General features: G+C 42.8%; 1 protein-coding gene across 1 annotated transcript in view; it reads left to right on the top strand.

The window, feature by feature from the left end:
* LOC104282128 (protein Hook homolog 3-like) overlaps positions 1 to 15,264 on the top strand; it is a gene marked incomplete at its 3' end in the record, with an annotated part of 56,708 nt that extends 41,444 nt beyond the window's left edge. Inside the window, exons 9-11 of the mRNA XM_009880206.1 lie at positions 5,702 to 5,842; positions 6,839 to 7,040; positions 15,157 to 15,264. Coding sequence (XP_009878508.1) covers positions 5,702 to 5,842; positions 6,839 to 7,040; positions 15,157 to 15,264 — 451 coding nt within the window. The remainder of the gene's footprint in view (positions 1 to 5,701; positions 5,843 to 6,838; positions 7,041 to 15,156) is intronic.
* Between the last annotated feature and the right edge of the window lie 1,260 nt (positions 15,265 to 16,524).

The following is a 16,524-nucleotide window of genomic DNA, read 5'->3' as shown; positions in this document are numbered from 1 at the left end:
CCTCTCTGCCCAACTCTACAGCCTGTCAAGGTCACGCTGTATGGCGGCACAGCCTTCCGGCATGTCAGCTACCTCTCCCAGTTTTGTGTCATCAGCAAACTTGCTGATGGTACACTCTATCCCTTCATCCAGGTCATTGATGAATATACTGAACAGGACTAAAACCGTTGCCCCTCATCCTATCACCACACTCCCTGATAAAGAGTCCCTCCCTATCTTTCCTGTAGGCCCCCATTAAGTACTGAAAGACTGCTATAAGGTCTCCCTGGAGCCTTCTCCAGGCTGAACAACCCCAACTCTCTCAGCCTGTCCTCATAGGAGAGGTGCTCCAGCCCTCTGATCATCTTTGTCGCCCTCCTCTGGACTTGCTCCAAAAGGTCCACATCCTTCTTATGTTGGGGGCTCTAGAGCTGGATGCAGTACTCCAGGTGGGGTCTCACGAGAGTGTAGTAGAGGGGAAGAATCACCCCCCTCGACCTGCTGGCCACTCTTGATGCAGCCCAGGATGCGATTGGCTTTCTGGGCTGCGAGCGCACATTGCCAAGCTCATGTTGAGCTTCTCATCCACCAATACCCCCAAGTCCTCCTCAGGGCTGCTCTCAATCCATTCTCCGCCCAGCCTGTATTTGTGCATGGGATTGCTGAGACCCATCTGCAGGACCTTGCACTTGGCTTTGTTGAACATGAGGTTCACATGGGCCCACCTCTCAAGCCTGTCAAGGTCCCTTTCTTAAATATGTTTTCACAAAGGCATCACCAGCTTCTGTAATTGGCTCAGCTTTGGCCTGCGGTGGGTCTGTTGATGGAGCCAGCTGGAACTAGCTTTGTCTGGCACAGGGCAGCCCCTTACCTCTTCTCCCAGAGGCCACCCCTCATCTCTCCATGCTATCAAAACCTTGCCATATACACCCAATACATCTTCCTACACTTCTGTTTTTTCCTCTTTCTGCCCTCTTTTCCTAAACCCTTCTGATGTCAGCTTTCCTGTAACCTTTTACTACCTTTTGTGCATGTGTTTTCCCATCCTTCTACTTTCTCTTGCCAAGCTTCCTCCCTCTCTCTTAGTTCTTCTCACTTTGTGTTCACATATGACCCCCTCCCTTTTGTTTCTTGAAAAACAGTTTGTACTTCTCCATCTTTCACTCCAGCTAATGCACATTTTCCTTGTCTCTATATAGCTACACTGTAAAGAAACAGTATATTCATGTTTCGCTAAATTTCCCTTATAACTAATCTTAGGATATTTTTCTTAATTGTCTGGAACAATTCCTACCACAATCTGATTGTCACTTCCTGTTTATACTAAACAGGTTTTCTCTCTTTTTCTCTCCCCCACCCCCCCGCTTTATTTTCTTCACTGCCTGTAATTGTAGTCATTCCACCTTCCTCTATGCTCTTTACATCAGGGTTTTGGAGACTTTTTGAAACCTTTCTCATCTGTCCACTGGATCTCTGTCTTTCAGTGCTCCTTTCTCTCTTTTCTCTGTGTTCTCCCTGTGTGATTTCTAATGACACTTGTCTGTCTTTTTATTCTTCCAGCTCTAGTAGACCAAACATGTCTACTTGGTACAGCTTTGTTGATAAGCAGTGTGGTGCAGCAGCTGTTTTCTCAGCCTTCTGTGTCCTTTGACTGTTCTAGTCTATCATTGAAACCTTTGTAATTTTTGGCTTAAGGCTCCCATTGGCCACCTTGTCTCCATTCGCCTAGAATTAACTGCTTGAATTAACTGGACTGCTTGAATTAACTACTGCTATACCTCTTTCTTGACTGCATCCCCTTGTATGGGTATCTTTATTAATTTTTTATTTTAATTTTGGATCAAATTTGTTATAAGTTAGTCTCACAAAGTGAGGCGAGGAGACGGAGCCAATTAGATTTGAAGTATTTATTAGCAAGCGGCAGCAAGCAAAACAGCGCTGGGCGGCCCGGGAGTCTCACTCCGCCGACGGCGCGCACCTAGGTTACAAAAGTCTTTGGTTTTATACTCTTCTACTTCCGGTATAAGCGTTTCTCTTAGTGGTGTACTCTGCGTCTGCGCGGTTTGTTGCTAGGGGGTCGTCCTCTTTCTTCCTTTGCTTTTTGGTGGTCGCAGGGATGAAGGCTCCATGTCTTCCTGAGCCTCCCAAGTCTTTTCACAATTTATGATGTTAGCAGGACTTGACTGAGCCTCTCCCCTTCCTTTCCTCCCAAGTCTTTTCACAATTTATGATGTTAGCATAACTCGACCTTGCAGCTTGGCCTTGCTTGCTTAGCAGATGTTGGCTATCTTGCCCCATCCTGCCAAGCAGCTGCCTTTCATGAAACACTGTAACAATGTGAGTTTTTAGGTTTGGTGAACAAACAATACTGAGCTTGTCACAAAATTCACAATCGCACTTCACACTCTGTGCTACCAAGTTGTCTTCTCCACTCATTCACTATGTTTTGTCAAAGTTTCTCTTGATTATTCCCTTCGCTCACTGCCGACTTCATGCAACTTTTCCTACATATATTGATGAGAGAGTTTGTCATACCAGAGACTTTGTTCTGTGCTCTTCACATGCTAGTCAAAATACTTGGTTCTTCAGAGGCACTGAACAGGCATAGCATCTAAAAATAAAAATTAAGTGAGAGCTACAGCATTCAGAACATCTGAAGATCAGGTCTGGCTGCCAACATTGATGACAGTATAAGGGAGTTTGACAGCTGGACAAAATCCTGGGATAAACCCTAGGATAAAGTTTTCATGTTCAAATTTTCTGTGCCCCAAAAGGGGGGGGGGGGGAAGTAAAAACTTTTGCAAGAACTTCTGATGTTATCATAGAGAAATCTCGGAATTTTTTCTTTCCAGCACAATTGACCCACACATTTCCTTGTGATATTTCAAAGTAGAAACATTTTAATTGAATTGGAAGCATCAGAAAAGTGATCTGCTTCTATGTTTTTGAATAAGCGAGGCATTTGAGAGCAAAACTCCATTCTCTGTGGTTTTGTGCACTGGACTGTTGTTTCCTGTTCACTTTGCATCAGAAGGCTTTGTTTCTGGTGTTTTTGGAGAGGATGATGATCATGAAGAAAGGTAATAATGGCTCAAGATGAGAATCATAGAATATGCTGAATTAGAAGGGACCCACAAGGATCATTGAATCCAACTCCTGACTCCACCCAGGGCAACCTAAACGTTAAACCACGTATCTAGCAGCGATGTCCAAATGCTTCTTGAACACCAACAGGCTTGGGGCCACGACCACTTTCCTGGGGAGCTTGTTCCAGTGCTTGACCTCCCTCTCAGTGAAGAACCTTTTCCTAATATCTAATCTGAACTTCCCTGATGCAGCTTTAAGCCATTCCCTCATGTCCTATCACTGGACACCAGAGAGAAGAGATCAGCACCTCCCTCTCCACTCCCCCTCACAAGGGAGTTGTAGACAGCAATGAGATCACCCCTCAGTCTCTTCTTCTCTAAGTTGAACAAATGTAGTATCCTCAGCCGCTCCTCATAAGTCATGCCCTCTAGTCCTTACACCATCTTTGGTGCCCTCCTTTGGATGCATTGTAATATTTTTATATCCTTCTGACATTGTGGAGCCCAAAACTGCACACAGTATTCAAGTGAGGCCGCACCAATGCTGAGTATAGTGGGACAATCACTTCTTTTGACCGGTTAGCTATACTGTGCTTAATGCACCCCAGGATATGGTTGGCCCTTTCGACCACCGAGGCACATTGTTGACTCATATTGAGCATGTCATGAACCAGAACCCCCAGATTCCTTTCTGCAGGGCTGCACTCCAGCCTCTTGTTCTCCCATCTATATATACATTCAGGATTACACTGTCCCAGGTGCAGAATCTGGCACTTGCTCTTGTTAAATTTCATATGGTTGGTGATTGGCCAGCACTCTAATCTATCAAGATCTATCTGTAAGGCCTCTCTACCCTCGAGGCAATCCACAGCTCCTCCTAATTTAGTATCATCAGCAAACTTACTTAATGTACATTTGACTCCTGCAACCAGATCATTTACAAAAACATTAAAGAGCATTGGCCCTAAAATTGAGCCCTGGGGAACCCCACTAGTGACTGGCCGCCAGCCTGATGTAACCCCATTTACTATAACTCTTTGAGCCCAACCTGTCAGCCAATCGTTCACCCAACGTATTATGGACTTGTCTAGCTGTGTGCTGGACATTTTGTCCAGAAGGATACTATGAGAGACAGTATCAAAAGCTTTGCTAAAATAAGTAACACCACCACCCCCCACACACACACATCCACTGCCTTCCCTTCATCCACTAGGCAGGTAGCCTTGTCATAAAAGGATATTAAGTTAGTAAGTCATGACTTTCCCTTAATGTTTGCTCTCATCAATGACTGCATTGTCTTTCAAGTGTTTTTCAATAACTCCCAGAATAATCTCCATAATTTTACCAGGCACTGAAGTGAGACTGACAGGCCTGTAATTACCAGGGTCTTCTTTCTTGCCCTTCTTGGAAATTGGAATAACATTTGTTAGCTTCCAGTCGACTGGGACCTCTCCAGATTCCCAAGACCATTGATAAATAGCTGAGAGAGGTCTCGCAATAACATCAGCCAGCTCTTTCAGTACCCTGGGATGAATCCCATTGGACCCCATAGACTTATGTGCATTCAGTTGCAGCAGCAAATCACGTACAAGTTCAAAGTCAACTGGCAGCTTCACTCCCCAAGTCGTGGTCCTCCAGCCCAGGGCTCCAGGGGTTCCAGGGCCCATCATTGGTGTTAAAAGACAGATGCAAAGGCAGCATTAAACACCTCTGCTTTGTCTACGTCCCTATTTCTGAGGTGACCAACTTCATCAAGTAATGGACCAATATTTTCTTCAGTCCTCCTTTTGCTGTTAGCATACTTTAAAAAGCCTTTTTTGTTATACACCACAGTACTGGCCAGCTTCAACTCCAGTTGGCTTTGGCTGTGTGAATTTTCTCCCCACAGTGGTGAACAGCATCTCTGCAGTCCTTCTGTGTAGCCTGACTTTTCTTCCGAAGTCCATACACTTTTTCATTTTGAGTTCCAGAAGAAGATCCCTGCTCATCAAAGCCAGTCTTCTGCCCCACTTGCTTGACTTCCAATACATTGGAATTGCCTACTCCTGTGCTTTTAAAAGTTGGCTCTTAAAAAGTGGGCATTTATGGACCCCAATACCCTCAAATACAGACTCCCAGGGGACCTTACTAACTAGTTCCTTCAGCAGCCTAAAGTCTGCTTTCCCAAAATCCAGTGTAGTAGCTCTGCTGATAGTTTTTCTCATATCACTGAAGATTTTAAACTCAATCATTTCATGACCACTGTGGCCAAGACAGCCACAAATCATCACATCACCCACGAGACCATGTCTATTTACAAACAACAGGTCTATGAGGGCACCTTTCCTAGTTGGCTCTCTTAGTACCTGTATCAAAAAGTTACCTTCAACATGCTTCAGGAATTTCCTGGACCTGTTCGTGTCTACTGTATGATAGTCCCAGTTAACATCTGGGAAGTTTGAAGTCACCCATAAGAACAAGGGCAACTGATCTAGAGATTTCCCTTAATTCCTTGTAGAATAATACATCAGTGTCATCGGCCTGGGTGGGTGATCTATAGTAGACTCCCACAACAACATCCACTTTATTAGCTTTTCCCCCTAATCCTTACCCAGAGGCTTTCAACTATGTTGTCCTGTTTTACTTCAATTGTACAGGTTAGAAGCTGCCAAAGATGACTATCACATACGTTGTGAAGAACTAGAAAAGGAAATTGCAGAACTGAGACAAGAAACTGAAGAGCTTAGTACATTAGCAGAAGAGGCTCAGTCTTTGAAGGATGAAATAGATGTACTCAGGTAAACTACGTTCCATTAGCTTTGGGTTATTCTTTTTTAGAATATATAAATAGTTTTAATCCACAGTAAAATTCATATAATTTAATGTAGTCTTCATTAGCTTTTGGTGTAGTAGTTTTAAGGATGGTTATGTATTAAAACACTTCTGAAGCAATTAAGTAAAAGCCACTCTGTGGCCATCAAAATGATGGTTCTAACTTGTGTGTCAAGCAGTCTGACATCAGATTACTAAGTACCAAAAAGTTCAGTTCAGCTGAATTCATTCTATTTTCATACTGTTGAGTATGACTGTGGGGATTGATTTGTTATTGTTAGCTTACAGATGTTGATTGTTTGAAATTTTTGTGAAAACTTTCAAATTAGAGGATATTTTCCTAATGTTGTTTGTTTTCAATCAAGCTGTGAATTATTTAGAAATTGGTTACAATTAAAAGTAATGATCCAATATTGAGAAAACTCTGTTTGAATGTATTATAAACTGAGCCCTGTCTTGCATTTTTGTTGAAAAGGATTCAGACTCCAAAATTATTCTGGTAATCCTGTATGACTGCTTAGGAAATGGATATAATAGCTGTTAGCATAAATTTGCCATTTACTTTTTCAGAACACATTTATCCCTGGTTATCTTAAAAAAAAAAGTGAAGGGCAGAAAATATTATTTTTACTCTGGTAAAGCAGTGGCTTCTGAGGATTAATTTACAGTTGGAAGGAAATAGGTTGGAATTGTAGGAGTGTTAACGATTTATTTTTTAATTAATATTGGAAGCAGATAAGGAAATTATAGGACAAATTATGCCATTCAAAAGCACTTCTGATAACAGCACTTTGTGTCAACTAATGGGGGGGGAGCAGACAACTTGAAAACCAAGACATTTAGTAGTGTGTGAGGATGTTTGTGTTCTTGTGATCCCTTGATGTCTGGGTATGTTTTCTACGTTGATTTTTAGTCTTCCAATTACAGATTTGATACAAATGTTCAATCTCTTGTCTTCCCAGGCATTCTTCTGATAAAGTGGCCAAGTTAGAAAGCCAGGTAGAGTCATACAAAAAGAAACTGGAAGACCTGGGTGATTTGCGGCGGCAAGTGAAACTATTAGAAGAGAAGAATACAGTGTACGTGCAAAATACCGTGAGCCTGGAGGAAGAACGAAGGAAAGCCAATGCAGCACGTAGCCAGCTGGAGACATACAAGAGACAGGTGAGAATATCATCAGTGCAATAATTCTCTGCATTTCTCAACATTTCTTCTTTGCAACATGGCTTATACCTCAAAGCAAAAAACAAACAAAAACAGCTCCTTGTGCTTGCTTCTTTTGTAAATACTTCTTTCTTCCTCCCTCCCTACATTGCTTATTGATCATTATGTCAAGTTTGTGTTACTTTTGTCAATGAACAGTCTTACCTCTCAAAAAGTAACAGGTTTATCAAATTATTCCTTATTCAAGTTCAGTAGTGGGACTAGAATTAGAGCTTGTTTCTCAGAAAAAGCATTCACTCTTTACTTGACAATTTCCAGCAGTGGGGAATCCACCATAGCCTTGGTAAGTTATTCTAGTGGTTAAGTAACATTTTTTTCTTTAGGTTTCTAACCTGAATTTGTCCATCTGTGGCTAGAAAGTATACATCCTCCTCCCTCTATATCATCCTTGTTGCATATATGCATCAAAAGTACCTTGTGTATCACCAGAGCCCTCAGGAGTGGAGAGCATCTGTTTATTTTCCTGTTCCACCAAAAGGGATGTGACAATTTCTATAAAGGTGGAGGACGCATGCATATCTCTTTTTTTTTGTATCTACAGTACATTAACCTGCTGTCGTGGTTTAGGCCAAATCGGCTACTGGGGACCTGGGGGACCCCAGATGGGACTGACAGATGCTCCCCTCTACCCCTCTTCAGAGAGAGGGGCAGAGGAGGAAAAAGAGACTTACGAGTTTAGAAGGAACTAAACTACTTTAATGAAATATTAATAATAAAATAAAAAAAAGAAATAATGAAATATATACAAAACCGTATCAAGCTCCCAAGATGACAATCACAACACCAGCTGGCACTGGGGCAGTCCCAGGCTGGACTCAGTGACGGACGGGAACTGGATTCCGGATCTGCATTCACGATCGAGATCACAGTCAGACGAACAGAGTCCTCCTCAGATGTCAGCCATTGAAGGAAGAGCCCTGACCCTTTGTTCCTCAGTCTTTATACTGAGCATGAGGCAGATGGGATGGAATACCCTCATTGGTCAGTTTTGGGTCACCTGTCCTGTTCACTCCTCCTTGCAGGTGGGACCCCACTATGCTTTTCCGCTTCCGACCCTCCAACGGGGCAAATAACAAAGTTGGATGGCCTTGGGTGTTATAGCAATAAGTATAAGCAAGGTCCTCTCTGCATACCATGCCTGGGCATCAACTATAAACATAGGTCTTATCACCCTGAGAGAGTGAGCATTGTCTGCACAATATGCTGTTAATTTCAGTTGTTAGAGAGGCCCAGCTAAGAAGCGAAGTTACTGAACAAAATTGGTTCCGTTTTACCTCAAACCAGGACACCTGCCATCAATCTGAGATCCTTTTGTCAGGGTCAGCTTGAGCTTGATTTATGTGGACAGTGCCTTGTCTTTATTCTGACTTCCCTTAACCTTGAATGGTCATACTACAAGTGTCCCTACATGTCAATCCACAACAAAATTTTAAAAGATACAAAAACGGGCACAAAGAGTATTGCAAGCCCTAGAGTGATGTGCATCCCTCAAACTTGAAAGCTGTTTCCCTGCATTTAGCCATCTTGATAAGTAGGGCAATTACCTTGCACCTCCCTGGGCTGATTGCTATTACAGTCCAATTGATTCCCTCAGAAACAAAACAGAACTTGTAGTAACATACAATCAAAGGGAAAAGGAAATATAGAAGGAGACACTTTTTTATTTATATCTCATTTGTTCATAAAAAAAATAATTCATCTGAATAACAGTTGTGTTATCCCTTATGTTTGCTTCTGACCATGCTTATTTCAATGATGATGCACATTTTGAAAGGGGACACTTTGTTCTTTATGTCTAAGCATCTGCAAAAAATATCTCTTCTTCTCTCTCATCACCAATGTTTTATGGATGAGATTTTACAACTGAGGAGCTGATGTGTTGTATGGAACTTTACTGCTGGATGAGACTGGAATAAAGCCCAGGCCTCTAATCTGGCAGACCTGAGTTTCTTTAACCACACTGTCTCAGAACAAACACACAGTCTGTTTGTCTTCAATGTCTATAAAGCTAGGCTCCTATTGAATACACCTTTGAGACCAAAAAATGAATGAATAAAGTATAAGTATGAAATCACAGAATCATAGAATAATAGATTCATAGAATCACAGAATACTTTGGGTTGGAAGGGACCTTCAAAGGTTATCTAGTCCAACCTCCACTGCAATGAGCAGGGACATTTTCAACTAGATCAGGTTGCTCAGAGCCCCGTCCAACCTGACCTTGAATGTTTCCAGGGATGGAAACCATCTACCACCTCTCTGGGCAATCTGTTCCAGTGTTTCACCACCCTCATCATAAAAAAATTCGTCCTCGTATCTGGTCTAAATCTGCCCTCTTTTAGTTAAAACCATTACCCCTTGTCCTATCGCAACAGGCCCTGCTAAAAGTTTGTCCCCATCTTTCCTGTAGGCCCTCTTTAAGTACTGAAAGGATGCAATAAGGTCTCCCTGGAGCCTTCTCTTCTCCAGGCTGAACAACCCCAATTCCCTCAGCCTGTACTCATACGGGCGGTGCTTCATCCTTCTGATCATTTTTGCAGCCCTCATCTTTACCCGCTCCAACAGGTCCATGTCTTTCCTGTGCTGAGGGCTCCAGAGCTGGACGCAGTACTCCAGGTAGGGTATCACAAGAACAGAGTAGAGGGGCAGAATGACCTCCCTTGACCTGCTGGCCACGCTTCTTTTGATGCAGCCCAGGCTTGCATCAAAGCAAGATTGGCTTTCTGTGCTGTGAGCACACATTGCCGGTTCACGTTGAGCTTTTCATCCACCATTACCCCCAAGTCCTTCTCCGCATGGCTGTTCTCAATCCCTTCATCCACCACCCTGCATTTATACCAGGGGGTTGCCCCAGCCCACATGCAGAACCTTGCATTTCACAGAATCACAGAATGGTCAGGGTTGGAAGGGACCTCTGGAGATCACCTAGTCCAACCCCCCTGCCAGAGCAGGGTCACCTACAACAGGTTGCGGGTCACCTACAGCAGGTTGCACAGGACGGTGTCCAGGTGGGTTTTGAATGTCTCCAGAGTGGGAGACTCCACAACCTCTCTGGGCAGCCTGTTCCAGTGCTCTGCCACCCTCAAAGTAAAGAAGTTCCTCCTCATGTTAAGATGGAACTTCCTATGCTCAAGTTTGTGCCCGTTACCTCTTGTCCTATCACTGGGCACCACTGAAAAAAGACTGTTTCCATCCCCCTGACACCTTCCCTTTAAGTATTGATAAGCATTGATAAGATCCCCCCTCAGTCTTATTTTCTCTAGACTAAAAAGACCCAAGTCCCTCAGCCTTTCCTCATAAGAAAGATGTTCCAATCCCCTAATCACCTTAGTAGCCCTTTGCTGGACCCTTTCCAGCAGTTCCCTGTCCTTCTGTAACTGGGGAGCCCAGAACTGGACACAGTACTCCAGATGTGGACTCACCAGGGCAGAGTAGAAAGGAAGGATGACCTCCCTTGACCTGCTGGCCACACTCTTCTTGATTTGGCCTGGTTGAACCTCATGAGGTTCACATGGGCCCACCTCTCATGCCTGTCAAGGTTCCTCTGGATAGTATCCCTTCCCTCAGGCATGTCAACTGCTCCACTCAGCTTGGTGTTGTCCGCAAACTTGCTGAGCGTGCACTCAATCCCACTGTTTATGTCATTGATGAAGATATTGAACAGTACTGTTCCCAGTATGGACTCCTGAGGGACACCATTTCTCACAAATCTCCATCTGGACATTGAGCTGTAGACCACTACCCTCTAGATGCGACCGTCCAACCAACTCCTCATCCACCAAACAGTCCATCCATCAAATCCATACCTCTCCAATTTAGAGAGAAGGATGTTGTGGGGGACCATATCAAAGGCCTTACAGACCTCCAGAGAGATGATATCCATAGCTCTTCCCTTGTCCACCGATGTAGTCACACCATCATTGAAGGCCACTAGGCTGGTCAGGCAGGACTTGCCCTTGGTGAAGCCATGCTGGCATTCTCAAATCACCTCCCTGTCCTCCATGTGCCTTAGCATAGCTCCTAGGAAGATCTCTTCCGTGATCTTCCCAGGCACAGAGGTGAGGCTGACTGGTCGGTAGTTCCCAGGGTCCTCCTTTCTACCCTTTTTAAAAATGGGTGCAATGTTTCCCTTTTTCCAGTCACTGCAGACTTCACCTGACTGCCATGACTTTTCAAATATCATGGAGAGTGTCTTGGCAACTACATCAGCCAATTCCCTCAGGTCTCTGGGATGCATCTCATCAGGTCCTACAGACTTCTGTATGTTCAGGTTCCTCAGGTGGTCTTGAACCTGATCTTCTCTTACAGTGGGAGGGACTTTGCTCCCCCAGTCCCTGCCTTGTGGTCCATCAACTTGAGAGGTGTGGGGAGAGAGGTTGCAAGTGAAGACTGAGGCAAAAAAGTTGTTGAGTACCTCAGCCTTCTCCTCGTCTGTTGTTATCAGTTTGCCAGTTGTGCTCATCAGGGGGGTATGCTTTCTTAGACTATCCTTTTCTGGCTGACATACCTGTAGAAGCCCTTATTATTCTTTGTGTCCCTTGCCAAGTTCAGCTCCAGCTGCGCCTTGGCCTTCCTGACCCCATTTGTACACAACTGGGCAGTGTCCCTATACCATTCCCAGGATACCTGTCCTTGCTTCCACTGCCTGTGCATTTCCTTCTTGCCCTTTATTTTGACCAGCAGTTTTCGACTCAGCCATGCCTGTCTCTTGCCCTCCTTTCCTGATTTCTTACACCTGGGGATCGAGAGCTCTTGCGCTCTATGGAAAGCATCCTTTAAGGTCTGCCAGCTCTGTTCTGCTCCCTTGTCCCTGAGGGCAGTTTCCCAGGGGGTCCTATTGGCTAATTCCTTGAAGAGCTGGAAGTTTGCTTTCCTAAAATTCAGGGTCCTGACTTTACTCTTTGCCTGACCCATATTGCTCAGGACTGCAAACTCCACCAGTGCACGATCATTGCAGCCCAGGCTGCCTCCAATCTTGATGTCTCCAATTAGCTCGCTTGCATTGGTGACCATCAGGTCCAGTATTGCATCCCCTCTGGTGGAGCTGTCTATTACCTGGCTTAAGAAGTTTTCATAAATTCAAGCTGATGTTTATTGTAGGTAGTAGGATCAGATTCGTGTAAGAGAGCTTGTAAGGTTGATTTGGCTCTGACAGTACGTACACCTAAATGCATGGAGAGAGACAAATGAGATCTGTGATAAACAAACAAAAGCAAATTTGGGAAAGAAACTCCAAACAAAAAATCAAAACCCAAACAATCAGTTTTTGAACATGCTTTTGAACAACAGAGAGCAAAAGGAATACACCCTGAGGAAGGATCCACTCTCACATCACACACCATTCAGCCAATACAATTGTTGATCACGCGCTGTTCATGCTCTGGGAAAAGCCAGGATGTTTGCCACCCCTTATCTTGTTTGCTCGGATCTTCTCAGGATTCTTCTGTCTCCTCAAGGGTACACGGGTATCTGTTCAGGGTCAGTGTTAAACTTGTATTTTGATCCCTCGGACCAGCCGAGGTCTCCCACAGCCTACAGCTTGCCGTGCTACTTTTCCAGCAGATGTCGGGGTGGTTTAAATCTCCCACCAGGATGAGAGCCTGGGAGCGTGATGCCTCCTGTAGCTGGAGTAAGAAGGCTTCGTCAGTAGGCTCCCCTTGATTGAGTGGCTTGTAGTAGACACCAACAACAAGGTTCCCTTTGCTGCCCTGGTCTCTGATTCTTACCCATAAACTTTCAACCTGCTCATGGCTATTCTTCAGAGACAGCTCTTCACACTTTGTCCATTTCTTGATGTAGAGGGCAACACCTCCATCCCTTCTTCCTCGTCTGTCCTTTCTGAACAGCCTGTAGCCTGTAGCTGCAGTGTAGCCAACACATCTCAGAGCAACAGGCTGCGGGCCCTCGCTAGCACTCCGTCCCTCTAACCTTGACGTGTGTGCTGGTTTGAGGTAAAACAACCAATTTTCTTTTCAGTAATTTTACTTTTCAATTAAGTCTCTTCTAACTGACTGAAATTAATGGCATATTCTTCAGACAGTGTCTGCTTCTAGCAGATAACAGCTGATGTTCATAGTTAATACTGTGAGAAACGCTCGCTCACGGATAAAAATGTAGAGAGGACAAAGTCTTTGAAGCAAAGATAAAAGTTTATTCAGGATCAAAATAAACGAGTCAGCTGAGTCGGGTGCCTCTCAAAAAGAGCACACTTAGCTACAAAACTTCAGGTATTTATGTCCTGTCCCCTTTTCCCATTCGTTAGGTACTTTAGGGCGCACATTCTTTCATGACCTGTTAGCCTATCACAAACTCGATTCACACCTTTCTCCTTTTAAGGAGTTGTTTTTCTAAGTTAAACAGCTCTGCTTGTGCCGTTGACACACAAAATGGCTGCTCATAGCCCTGCTTGTGTTGTCGACATACAAAATGGCTGAAGCAAAAGAATTCCATCTCTCACAATACTAAGGAATGGTATGCAGAGAGGATCCTGCTTATACTTATTGCTATAACAACCAAGATCAGCTAACTTTGTCATTTGCCACCTTGGAGGGTCAGAAGTGGAAAAGTGTAGAGGGGTCGCACCTGCGGGGAGGAGCGAACAGGACAGGTGACCCAAAACTGACCAACGGGGTATTCCATCCCATCTGCCTCATGCTCAGTATAAAAGCTGAGGGATCAAAGGTTTAGCTCGCTTTCTTCAATGGCCGGCATCCAAGGACGACTCTGTCTGTTTGTCTGGCTTTGATCCTGATCCGTGTTTTCCTGAGTCCAGTTCCTGAGTTCAGCTTCCATGCATTGCTGAGTCCAGTCTTGGACTTTCCCAGTGCCTGCCGGTGATGCGATCATCATCCTGGGAGCTCGATACGGTTTTGTATATATTGTAAATATTTCATTATTTTCTTATTAATATTATTATTTGCTATTTTTATTATTTTTTTTATTAATATTTCATTAAAGTATAGTTCCTTCTAAACACATAAGTTTCTCTTTCTCTCATTCTTCTCTCGCTTGGGAGAGAAGTTAGAGAGCATCTGTTGTTCGTTTTAGTGGCCAGCCGAGCCCAAACCACAGCAGCGTGTCATCCCACCGCTTGTCATGGGCAAGCCTGATATTGTCCCCCTCCCCCTTCAAACCTAGTTTAAAGCTCTGTCAATGATCCCTGCTAGCTTGTGAGCAAAGATTCTCTTCCCCCTTTCAGAAAGGAAAACCCTATCTGATGCAAACAAATTAGTTTCCAGGAGTCCTAACTCTTTGTCCTGCTATAAGAATTAATTATATATCTTTACCTGAGTCTTCATTCCGTTTATGTGTTTTCCAGTCAGTCTTTTCTGTTTACTGCTTTTACACTCTGTGGTATGTTATTAACATTCTGGGATTTAGTCTATACTAGTAAAGGCTGAGAACTTTGCTGAGTTGTCTTGTGTTCGCTGGTCTTTTCTGCCAAGCTTTTATACTTCTCCTTTTTTAGTTTTAAAAGCTCTTTGCTAACTTACAGCTTGAAAAAATATCTATGAGATGTTGTTAGGAACATATTGCCCCTTGAAATAAAGAAAACTGATAATGAGTCCGCAGCTGAATTTTCATGTTTGTGTATTAATAAACAATAACAAAAGTCTAAGCACAAGAAAATGTACCTCATTGTATGAAGTGGTGCCTGACTCCTGAGTGAGGCATGTAGAAAAAGAGATGACAAAAGGTTTTTAGACAGTTTTTTCTTTTCCTTGGCTTCTCTGAAAGTAGGAGTATTATTTTACTATTCCTAAGCTCTTTGGTTCATAGGATTATGCAGCTTTTCCTGTAAATTTCACTTGTATGTAAATTTTTAAAGATACTTTACATCTTTTGATTGTTTCATTTATTTGTGCAAGGGCTAGTATTTGAATTCTTTTGGTTATACTGAAACATATAACAACTGATGAAAAAGAATTTTAGACTGTCCTGTAGGTAAATATTTCACTTATTTGCCTCATGGCGCATGGTCATTAACTACTTTCTTTCATATGTTTTCTTTTAATGTTAATAATTGCAGACAAATTACTGCTTCTTGCTCTCACAGGCAGTGGAATTACAAAACAGATTATCTGAAGAATCCAAGAAAGCTGATAAACTAGATTATGAATGCAAACAGTTGAAAGAAAAAGTAGACAGCCTCCAAAAAGAAAAAGATGTAAGTTTCATTATATTATTTTTCTAGTAGTAGTGAAAGCAACCATTTTTCCTTTATTACACAGAGCTATGGTTATCAAAAAAAGCTTTTATGGTGAGCTTTTTGAATTCATAGGTTTTATTTTCCACTTAAAATTTTCTAATGTTTGTGTACAAATACATTTTTAAACTTAATGTTTATATTGCATGGGATAAAGGGACTGTATTAAAATATATGCAACAGATTTTCAAGAGGAAAAGCCCTCACATATAGTGTCTGAAGTTGTTTCTTGACCATTCACCGTGAAAAGGATAATAAATGCCAAAGATAACTGTAATGTATTCTGAAAAACTATTGAAAGTAGGTTTTTTTGCGATATCTTCTTAGAACTAAACTCAGAAGTGGGTTTTTTTTCCAAAGTAATGTTCCTTGAGGTAGCATCTACATGTTTCTCTTTATGAAATCAAGGCCTCTGTAGCAAGAGGCTTAGGAATCTTGTAGAAGGATATGTCCTCTATTGTGATTTTCCCTTTCTCTTGTGATCACTAATCACTGATTTAGTTTCTGGTGTCATCATGGATATGTAGTATAGATACCAGTTTATTATCTTCCTCTCACCAACAGACTGAGGTTGATTGCTCTTGCACTCTCTTGCCAAGAATGATCCTCCATGTTTCTCTGGCATAGTCTAGTTTCTTTGCCAGTTGGTTTCTGTTTGTGGACATTTTTGGGGGAGTCTGTATATTGGCACTTTAAAGTACCACATGAAACACAGCCAACACTTTCAGTTAGCAATTGCTCAGGTTGATTTGAAGAGTAAGTCTATCTTTCCTTCAAGCAAAATCATTGTAGACACTTTCCTGAAGATATCCTATTTCCTGCCTAATCTTTTAATAAATTTCCAGGTCTTGCTCTTGAGCTGAAAATTCTCAGTTATAGTCTGCTCATAGGTCTTAGATTTCTGTACATTGCCAATTTACTAAATACTATGGATACCTGGCCTTGTCATCACTTTATTCTGCTCCTCAGTCTCAAATTGGAATGGCTCACAGTAGTCTTGTTCATTTCTTGCTTTGCTTTTCTTTCCTGTTTTTTACTAGGTCGTGTTTTGTTTTCTTCCCTCTCCCCGAACCCCATCACAAATTTCAGGGGAAGTTTGCATTTTTAGCTTACCTGTTATTTGGTGGAAATGCTTTCATCTTGCATGAAGGACCTGCATTTCAAGTGACTGTGGATATGGTTTTCTGTTTTGCCACCTGGCAAGAAGTGTTGTTTTTT

Source organism: Charadrius vociferus, unplaced genomic scaffold, assembly GCF_000708025.1.
Source record: "Charadrius vociferus isolate BGI_N301 unplaced genomic scaffold, ASM70802v2 scaffold582, whole genome shotgun sequence".
Lineage (NCBI taxonomy): Eukaryota > Metazoa > Chordata > Aves > Charadriiformes > Charadriidae > Charadrius > Charadrius vociferus.
This window is presented reverse-complemented; position numbering and strand designations above follow the sequence as displayed.